The sequence below is a fragment of the Salvia hispanica genome, chromosome 2 (genome assembly GCF_023119035.1).
Source record: "Salvia hispanica cultivar TCC Black 2014 chromosome 2, UniMelb_Shisp_WGS_1.0, whole genome shotgun sequence".
Taxonomy (NCBI): Eukaryota; Viridiplantae; Streptophyta; class Magnoliopsida; order Lamiales; family Lamiaceae; genus Salvia; species Salvia hispanica.
Genome location: NC_062966.1, coordinates 27817692 through 27828754, shown reverse-complemented (window position 1 = coordinate 27828754; position 11063 = coordinate 27817692). Strand labels below are relative to the sequence as shown.

The 11063-nt window shown below is 33.0% G+C and overlaps 1 protein-coding gene and 1 long non-coding RNA gene across 3 annotated transcripts; both read right to left on the bottom strand.

Annotated features, from left to right (window-relative positions):
- Window positions 1-1909: 1909 nt before the first annotated feature.
- On the bottom strand, window positions 1910-3891 carry LOC125208306 (glucan endo-1,3-beta-glucosidase, acidic-like). The gene is made up of 2 exons (XM_048107886.1): window positions 3798-3891; window positions 1910-3057 (listed from the first exon to the last, which is right to left on the bottom strand). Exons 1-2 carry the CDS (start codon window positions 3874-3876, stop codon window positions 2051-2053), a joined length of 1086 nt encoding a protein of 361 aa, XP_047963843.1. The 5' UTR covers window positions 3877-3891; the 3' UTR covers window positions 1910-2050.
- A 2395-nt stretch (window positions 3892-6286) lies between these two features.
- Window positions 6287-10664, bottom strand: LOC125207130. Of its 2 annotated transcripts, XR_007173927.1 has the most exons (8): window positions 10234-10664; window positions 8585-8641; window positions 8440-8485; window positions 8202-8282; window positions 7922-8009; window positions 7720-7812; window positions 7170-7253; window positions 6287-6436 (listed from the first exon to the last, which is right to left on the bottom strand). It is a non-coding gene; the product is annotated as an uncharacterized LOC125207130 (long non-coding RNA). The 2 variants fall into 2 exon arrangements; XR_007173926.1 differs by lacking the exon at window positions 7170-7253 and having other exon boundaries at window positions 10234-10661.
- Between the last annotated feature and the right edge of the window lie 399 nt (window positions 10665-11063).

Sequence of the window (11063 nt, the reverse complement as noted above, 5' to 3'; positions counted from 1 at the left end):
TTTCTCTTATTTATAGTGCTCAATAAGATCTTTAGGTAAATAATATAGAATATTTGGTAAGATTTTATTCTCTATAATTAATTAAAAACAAATATTGTGGAGTAGGGAGGAAGAAAAAGATCTAGGGTTCAAGCATGGGGATTTTCAAAATATATGGCTTTTAATTAGCCAAGATTTTGTTTTGTGTATTTTACGGAGTAGAATAAAATATCATGGAGCAAAATAAATATAAAAATCCTCCCCATTGGGAAAAGAAATAGGCGTGTATATTTGCTCCTTTAAATAAGGAATGGATCTTTAATATTAACTAAAATAAGATATGGCAAGATCTCCTTGAGGTATGGAAAGATTTGGTAGAATATTTAAATTCTAGGTATGGAAGGAAATCAATAAGGGATCAATTAAAAATAAAATAATTCTTCCTTCCCAAATATAGGTGATTTTTGAAAATCACCTTAAAACAATAGGGTTCGATTTTTGCTTATTAGGAAATAGAGAATAATTGGGTTTTGGATTTAATTTGGATAAATATCTCAAGAATTAAATTAAATCCGGAAAAATGAGATTTTCTCCACTAAGGCTATGATTTTCAAAAATTCCAAGGAAAAGGTTATGGATAGTATCCTAAAAATCTCACTCACCCTTAAACAATTAAATCATCACATAATTTCACCTTTAATTCAAATATTCGCATGCCACGTCATATAATCAACAAGTTTGACTTTTCAAACTTCCAACGCAAAACCCTAAACTCGACTCGGTCATAATTTCGTTCCTCAATTAATTCGCGTCTCCCACGTCATCAATAAAAAATTTTTACGGCTTTAAAATTAGGGTTCGAAAAAGTGGGGTGTTACAATAATACTATAATTGATAGTGACACAAATTAAAATGGACTTTTTGACATTGCAATATGAGACTTTAACAAAATTTAGATATAAATTACAATTTCTTCCATTGTGACAAAGTTTGAAATTAAATTATAATTTCTTCTAGGGTTAAATAAATACTCCCTCCGTTCCATAGTAGTGGAGGCATTTCTTTTCGGCACGGAGATTAAAAAAAAGTTGTGTTAGGTGAGTTAAATAAATGAAGATAAAGTAGGAAATGAAAAAGGTAGAGAGATGTAGAGAGAATAAAGTAAGAGAGAGTAAAGTAGGTGGGAAGAAATGTGTTGACTTTTACCAAAAAAGGAAATGACTCTACTACTATGGAACGTACCAAAATGGCAAAATGACTCTACTACTATGGAACGGAGGGAGTATATAATTGAAATTAAAATTGAATTATAACCGAACGGTTTCGGTTCGGTTCTCGGTTAACCGAATAACCTAAAACCGTGTACCCAAGTTTATTACAAAATTGGAAATGTGAGTATTGAGTATTACATTTCAACACTTGGACAACAAAATATATACTCCCTCTATTTCGTACAAATAATCCATATTCATTTATGGAAGTTTTTTCTCTTCTCTTTTACTTTACTCCCTCCGTTCAGATAGTTTGTCTCATTTATCCCTTTCGGTCCGCCTCACATAGTTTGTCTCATTTATCCATTTCGGTCCGCTCCACATAGTTTGTCTCATTTCACTTTTTACCATTTTTTGTAGTGGACCTCATATTCCACTAAGTCATTCTTACTCACATTTTATTATAAAACTATATAAAAGTAGGACTTACATTCCATTAATTTTTTTAGTACTAACCAATCTATAAATCCACTAACTTTTTCAACTCACTTCTCATTACATTTCTTAACACCCGTGCCCGATCAAAGTGAGACAAACTATCTGAGACGGAGGGAGTATTTTTTAGCACTAACCAATAAATCCAATTAAAATCAATGATCCTAGGAGCATTTGTTTTGAATGATAGAATAAATTGATAGTAGAAAATAACATTTGAGTACTTAAAGACAAGATTAATATACACTAAAAGATAGGATGAAATTACATACAACATTTTTGTTTACATGTGAAGAGCTATGCCACAGTAGGCCATATCTCCTCAATTATTCCAACAATACAGTACAATTACCTAAACAACATTCCTAGTAAAACCGAAGCCCGTATTTACGTGTCCCATTGCTTAGAAAGATCCCAAAATGCCTCTCATATTCCGGGCCGGGCTTCATATCCTCATCAAACATCCCAAATATGTACGCCTCAATCGGAATCCCGGGCCTCATCGGCGTCCCCTTCTTCACCACCCGCATCAAATTATTATTATAAATCCGCGCATTCTCAACACTGCTGAAATCCCCATCTCCATCACCATCACTCACCGGTCTCCCTCCGCCCCGAGACGAGTGCCCCGTCTCCGACACCGTCAGCCCCGGCCCCCCTACCCCGGACATCACAGATGGCCCATTCCCAAGCATCCTCTCCATCGCCGCGTAAATCGCGTCGAGCATCGCGTAAAAAAGGTTGTCGTAATAAACTCCGCCAAGCACAACGCCGCAGCCACGCTGCAGAAGCGCAAATCCGCGGCTGATGTTTTCCATATCGTTTAAGTAAGCGAAGTAAGGATACACGTTGACAAGCAGAGGGGCATTTTCGTCCCTCAGAAATTCGATGATTGGCTTGACATACCACGTGACGTTCGAGTAAAACTCCCCCTCTTTCGGGGGAGATGATTTTTGGAGAAGGTCGGGTTTTATGGAAGTGGAAACGGCGATCCGGTTACCGAGGCCGGCCCCGCATACGGCTCGGCGGATGTTCTGCATCGCGGGGAGGACGAAGCGGGAGTACGCGGACGAGGAGGGGTTTACCTCGTTTCCGACGGCGATGGAGCGGAATTTGACGGCGGGGTAGGCGGAGATGTTGGCGGCGACCCAGGCGTCTGCGTGGCCCTGGGATTCGGCGAGATGTGGGAGGTCGGATTCCGGGATTCCGACCATGAGGTCGATGTCGGCGCCGCCGAGGGCGAGGAGAGTGGGCGGGTGAGGGTCGTAGAGACGCATTTTTTTGATGTTGTGCTTCTTGTATAGAGCTACTACTTCTGTTGGGCATGGTAGATTTGCGCCGAGGCGGCCGTAGCAAACGCCCACCTTGGCATCTGCAATTAAGTTGAGTCATTTCATCATTTGATTAAAAAAAATAATACTACCTCCGTCCTCTAAATTTTAACATACTTTGACCGAGCACGGATTTTAAGAAATGTAATGGAAAGTTGGTGGGAGGTGGGTCCTACTTTTAAAGTATTAGTTTTATAATAAAATGTGAGTAGGAATGAGTTAGTAGAATATGAGGTCCATTACCAAAAATGATAAAAGTGAAGTGTGTCAAATTTTTAGGGACGGATCGAAATGGTAAACTGAGTCAAAATTTGGGGAACGGAGGTAGTACATCTGATCGCTCTTACTCTTTTGTATTTAAAATAAAATAATAAAATATTTAATCACTCTTTCTCTCTTGTATCTACTCTTTTGTATCTGCTATTGTATTCACTCTCTTATTTTGTTTTCTTTATTTAACTAACTTGATACAATATTTTTTATCTCTATGCCAAAGAAAAAATATATCAACTTAGTTGGAATGGAAGGAGTATTAATTACTACAAATGATATGAAACTTAATTATAAAAATAATATCAAATTGAATTACATTTTTAATTTCAAATCAATAATAAGAAGAATAAATCTTATCTTTGGTTTTTGTGAAATATGAAACAAAATAATGTTACTATTTATGTGGATAGAACGTGATCAGCAGTGCTCATGGAAGGTGAGATGGAAGAAGTCTGTATATGTTTGATAGTAATTGAAATTTCGACAAAATTTGATGGAAGAAATGAACCTGTGGAGTTGAGAGATAGCAGTATGAGCAACCCCAGCATGAGAATAGGTGACATGAAGTTTTGTTGTGAAGTAGCCATGAAAAGTGTGTACTAAAAGCTGGGTTTTATAGAGGTTTGGAAATCTCATAATGTAAAAAAAAAAAATTAGAGTTACTAAGGACTCCCTCTGTTCCATTGTTCCATAGCAGTGAAGTCGTTTTGCCATTTTGGTATGTTCCATTGTAGTGAAGTTATTTTCCTTTTAGAATATTCAACACATTTCTTCCCACTTGCTTTACTCTTTCTTATTTTATGCTCTCTTCGTCTCTCTTCCTTTTTCATTTCTACTTTATTCCTCTTTTACTTAACTCACCTAACACAAATTTTTCTTAAACGCATGCTAAAAAAAATGTATCCATTATTATGGAACGGAGGAAGTACTAACTAGCCTTTGATCTTTATATGCCAAATTGTCACTAAGAAACAAATATAAAAACCCATTATTCGAAGGAAATATTCAACGGTTGAAAATTAACATGACTCGTGTACATATTATACTCCCTCCGTCAATAGAAAACAAGTTATTTAGGATTGACAAGAGTTTTAATACATTAGTTGGTAAAGTTAGAGAGAATGAGAAAAAATAATTGAAATAATACAATGGATATATGGTTAGGATCATAAATGATATTCAATTGTTACAGACTCAATGTCCCACATAGGTTATGAGATCAACGGGTTTGAGGTATATAGACTACATGAGCTCTTTCTCTTAACAGACTAGTTTTTTTGAATAAGTTTTTTTGTTTGGTTTGTAACGAGAAGCATAAGAATAATTCTTGATGCTTTTATATCTCTTTTTGCGGGGTGTACATTTTGACACCTATTCCTTGGGCAGCATTATGCATCTGTATTTTGGGTGTATTTTGGATGTTAAGTGGAGAGAGTAAAGTTAGAAAGAGCAAATAAAGTGGAAATGTGTGGTATTACCATACATAATTATGTTGATACTATGCATAAGTAAATATTTGTGTCTCTCGCATGCATTAACTTTTCCACATAAATTATATTTTAAATCCTAAATATTAATATTCAAACAATATTATCATCCTATGTTAGATTCATACACTATCACAAAACAAGTGAAAAATATCTAATAAATAGGTCAATGCATGTGTCTTTTTCATAATATATACACCACTCTAGTGAATGTTGATAGAATCTATTTATAGAGTAGTAAGGGAATCTCAATCTAAGTTGAAGACTTTCAATCTATGGTGGAGAATTCTTATGTTACCTTGAAGATTGTGAAGCTTTACGCATTGATCATTTTCGTAGATTCTAGGCAAACATCCCACCTCATCAACAAGTTATCCCCAAAGGGTAATAATACTCCCTCCGTCCCTTAAATTTTATCTTATTTTTCTATTTATGTCCATCCCAAACTTGTCACATTTCACTTTTTTATTATTTTTGGTAGTGGCCCCACCCCATATTTCACTACTTATTCCAACAAGTAGGACTCACTCTCCACTAATCTTTTCAATTCACTTTCCGTTACATTTCTTAAAATTCGTGTTCGATCAAAGTATGACAAAATTTAAGGGACTGGGAGCAATAAATTCTATTTCGTTATTTTTTAAATTGATCAAAATAACACACGATGTAATGATGATGTGCAACTATATACAATATGGCACTCTTCAAATGTAGGGTTTGTTTGAATTGGAGTTTATCTTTTATTTAGATAAGTACACAATCATTTTGTAGCATGTTTTTCTTGGTTTTCCATTTCTATTTGTGGTATTTGAATTGATGGTATATTATCTATAGCATTTAATAACACATGTTTTGTTTGTTATATAAAGCCAATTATAGTAGGAAATTTCAAAACTATCCTTTGACTTTTCCTATATTTCCTAGACTGATGGCTATATTAATCATGCCAGAAAATTTAAAATTGAAATAGTGTTTCAAGTATTATTACTAGAACTCAATTTTTGATGATGATAAAACAACCATTTTCAGCCTTAATTTGACCGGCAGAAAATTTAACCAACGAGCCAAACACTAGATTAGGCTATAAAATGCACCGAATGCATATTCGATTATCTGAATGCATATTCGATCTTAGCTTTTAAAGGTTCTAACCACCAGCAACATTTTTCAATCGAGTCATTCTTTGAAACTGTTGGTGTGCGATGTATAGAGAAGCCTGGAAGTAGCAGATTTGGGCCGGCAAGCATACTCAATTGCGCCTTGCAGATATCCCAAGCAATTGGGCCTCATAAATCACAACTTTAGATAAATCTATCAATATATAGAGTGACAGATAAATCTATCAATATATAGAGTGACAGTTTTTTAAACCGCCACATGTCACTATTTTAGGCGGGAAAATGAAGTTCTATGTATTTTTGTTTTTATTACTTGGCTTCTTTCACGTGCGTTTGTTACTGTTTTTACACGAAATCTGAAAGCAATTTATGGTTCCAATGTTGTTATTTTGTTTTTTTTCCCTTTTTTATCTATACTTTTATTGGTATGTGCACTTAAACCTATTCTATTACAAATATAGAGATATCAGATAAACTTATATATTCATTTTTGAAAAGGGATTGAGATACATATTTACTCCAGATTCCAATGCAATAAATACCTGAACAAACATAAAAACAAAATATTAGTCTGCATACATTTAGAACCTGAACAATAGGACGAAGAAATCTCATTTTTTGAACCAAGCATCTTTGCAAAACTCTAAAGAAGAATTTATTTTGATGGATTTCGACCCAGAGAAATATGAAGAATTCGTTTATACTTTAATAATTGACAGAATCTTGATTCAATTTAAAATTTAAAAAAATACTGAGAGAGATTCACATTTTCTACCAATGCAATTAATACCTGTGATATGAATAGTTAGATAATAAAATCACATATTTATAACATAAAAAATAGGGGGGGGGGGTGGTGGTGGCAGGTTATTAAATGGAGAACAAAAGACTACAAAAGTCATTCATGCAAATCAATAGCAATTACTTTATCAGATTCCAATGCAAGGTCTCATTGAACAAAGTTAAAAAACGTGTTAGGTTCTATATTTAAAATCTAGATTATAAGTTTAAAAGTCTGTAATGATAAACTTTAGTATTCTATGAATAGTATTCTAGATCATGAAATGATAAGCAGTTATAGAAGTTAATGTGCACCCATTAGGGCTAAGTTCCTAACCTATTTGTGAACATAATTTATATTCATAGATTAAATAGAAAGAATGTGAAGAATTGTAGTAAGCATATGATTAATATTTTTGTATTAATCATAGATGATAGAATGTGTAGCATTCATAGTATTAAAGTAAAAACAATTAAAAAGCAAGAATTAGATACCTCTTTTTAAAAACTAAGTTCAGAATCAGTAGGAGTAGGCTTTGTTGCCTCTCATACTTGCCATCTCATCTTTTTCTTTTTTCTCTGTAATAATAATACTCTGTTTATTAAGATGTATACTAAGATTTACTTCAGCTAATAAACTATTTCATTTATACTTTACTAACCGTAATATTATGTTTCCAGGTGGTTGTAATAAATTCTATATATTAAATGTAATCGGTTTCCAACTGACAGACTATACTAAACTCTATTTATTCTAAGATTTACTAAACCTTTTATATAATACATATTTAATATTTTACTAATCATAATAATATATTTCATGAACGATAATTAATTTCTGATTCTTTTTTATTGTGTTATTTGGAAGGTCCTTTCTATGATTATGTTTTTATGGGGAACATGCATACTTTTGGAGTACACAACAGGCCCACCTTTTATTATGTAAGCCCACGTTTTTTCCTCTATAAAACCTACTGATTATCCTTCCAAAATTACTATCAACTGAAACAAGCAAATGAAATATTAGGTAGTTCAGCCTTTTTACCTCCACATTTCTTTCTTCCCAAATTTGTTCTCTTTTCATCTGCTTCGAATAAATCTTCTTCATTTCATGATTTTTAGTGGCTTCCTTTCAAATCTGCAATATTCAAAAAGTAGCATTGTTGAATAATTATTTATTACATTGCCAACATTCATATGAACTGAATCGTGCAACTGTTTATTGATCTTAGCTTCAGACTCTTTACCTTATTGTTTTATGCGTTTTGAAACACACTCTTGATCCTCTGTAGTGGATGTTTTTCGTTCTATGTTTGTTAAATTTTCTTCTCAAACCTGCAAGATACAAGAAAAGTTAGCAGCCTTAACATATCAATCTTTTGTTTTTGTTTTCTCCATGTTTCAGCTAAGTGATTCTTTCCTTTTCTGTTCTTGCTTTTTGATGTTAAATTTCAGTTTCGAATACTCATTTATTATTCTTCTAAAATCATTTACAACTGAATATTGATCTTGGCTTAGCTTCTTTACCTTATTATTCCTGAGACTCTTGATCCCACTTTAATGGATGTTCTTCATCCCATATAAAAACAGAAATTTTGGTCCTCAAACCTGCAAGATACAATAATAGTTAACTGCATAGTTAACATATCCATCTTTTTTTTTGTTTTCTCTATGTATCAGGCTTGCATGAAACCAGATATTGTGCAACACTTCAGTACTTTTCATATCCTTGCCATTGGAGGAGTAAGAATTCATTAGAACTCACTTTTTGCATGAATGCATATCACATGTCATTTTTGCCCAGTTTGTTCCTGCAGTTAAAATGTGAAATTATTTGTTACTTTCTGTATTTAGCTGCAAGTCGATTCAATATGAATTTGAATTTTCAGTTCCTGTAAATATTCACTGACCTCATATTTTAGTTTATATGCAATCTTTGTTCTTTTTATGTTCATTAAGATGATTCCCTGCAATAAAAATTCAAGTAGCATTCAGTATATTAACATTGAAAGCAATAACTTAGTCAATAGTTCTATGAAAGTTGTTTTATCCTTTTTTTGGCAGCAATGTTACTTGCTGATTCATATCATCACCTGCACAAAACATTAATTGCTTCAAATACTGCATATGCATTAAACAATTGAGTGATTTTGAATATTTTTTTTGGCAGAAAGCACCAACTGAAGTAATGGCACCTTTCATTACCATGATCGTATGGTAAGTTTACTAATTTCAGCACATTCTAAAACTGATTTTATAAACAAAAAATCAGTATTATAGTAAACTATCTAAATGAAACAGGGTCCTTTAAAAGATCAGTTTAATATAAAAAAGATGTATTCATTCTTGGAAGTTTTTTTTTTTTTTTTTTTTTGTTTACAGGGCACCAGGTTCCAAGCATCATCTCCAAAGAATTCATGCTAGAAAGTTGGTTTTCTACTTTGGGAAGGAGTGATTTTCTTCATTAGGATTTTTGTGAGGGCAAACAATCTCAGAAATAAGACTACCAGTTACCAATATAGGATTACCATGGTTGCTAAAACAGGAAGTTTTAAAGTGACTGACTGTATATTCCAATTTTGCATGTTTCATGTAAGACCCTTTAGGAAAACTTTTCAAAGCTACGGAAGAATCATTCTTTGGGACTGAGAGGCTACCAATCTATTAGGAAAGTGTTTCTGATGTTGTTTCAGTAAATTAGGTATATATCTTAAGACATTTTATATTTGATTCTAAGTTGTAAATTTTTGTATTTTTTTGGTTGCAAATTCGTGCAACTGATTTTAGCAAGTAACAATGAGGAGAAGCTATTGAGACACTAAATATGAGGCTTATAACATCTGTATATCACATTCACCAACTGAAAATCTCATCTTGAATGCATAGTGAATTAGCTTTTAACATTCATATTGAGACCAAACTGATCAAAAAGTTTTATATATCAGTAAAGCAGGCTCATATATTGCAAGCATGCATCAACCTATTTTAAAATATACAAATCATGCAAAGTAAATTATTTGACTTCAGAATTAGCTTATGTTTTCTACAAAGACCCATATTGAACCAAAATGATCAAATTATCACAAATATTAGCAAAGTATGCAATTCAAGAAATTTTTGAATTACCTTTAATGCATAGCTTCAGTTTTAGTTTTTTTGTACTCAGAAAAATCAGATTGTTGTTTATTAGTATTGAAGTATTGCATATATATTAAATTACTATTCTAATGTTGAGTAATTACTAAATTACCTTGAACGCAAAACACCAAATTTAGTCTTTTTGTACTACCTAAATGTCTTTCTCTTCCTATGCAGAATAAGAGAGTAAACTTTATGAGTTAATTAAAATAAACATGTTGCAGATACAAATTAAAATATTTTATAGGTTATTACCTTTAAGACTGAAATGTAAGTAGTATTTAAAAACTTAATGGTACTAAAAACTTAGAACGACACGTTCAGTGACATTCAGTTTGTATAAAATAATAGTACATGAAAGATGTTGGAGTATAAGTAAATTTCGAGGATTGGAGAAAAAATAAATTTGTTTGGATTTTACCTTAAATCAAAACCGTCTTCGATCTAACCGAATAACTTCTGAACGCCTTGAATTGGGGCTGGGGTTTGCGATTCTATACTGTCGTCGGTTAAATTGAATAGCTTCTGTTAGACGTGGATAAGCCTGTATCGGCAAGAGTTTGCGCAGGCAGCGTGGATAAGACTATGCTGGCTAGGTTTTGTGCCGGCGACGTCGGCGCTTTGGTTGTCGCCGCTAAAAATCGGCGGAGTAGGGTAGAAGCTTTAGAGTTTGAGGTGAGACGACGCTGTTTTGGCAAGGAGACATCGCGATTCAGTCCGTTGTGGTCAGATGTCGCAGTTTACGTCTATTGATGGCGGCGATTCAGTCGCCGGAGCTGAAGATCGCGGAGTCTTCGAATTTCTAGGGTTTGTGTGTGTCGGCGCTGCTGAGGAGAGAAGAAATGGTGAAAAACTGTATTTATATGTTGTAATAATCAAGCTTAGAAATTCCTAAGTACGATTAATTTAATTAGCTGTAATCTCTCATTAATTTAATCTGCTGCAAAGTGTAATTGTTTTAATTATTCAGTAATTGGATTAGAGTTGTGGGCCATTTTGTGTATATGACGTTTGGGCCATGAGTATTGTTTCTTTGGGCTATTGCTCTTATATAGTATTTTTTGGGACAGATACTTTTTTGGATTGTTTGGATATTCTAATTCTAATATAATTAGAATTAATTCAAAGATTAATTATTTTATTATTGTAAAATATATTTCTATTTTTGTTTTATTTTACATAAATTTAAATTTGAATTATATTTTATTTATTTTGGTCGTACTAATAATTATTTATTTTTTTGTAGTCGAT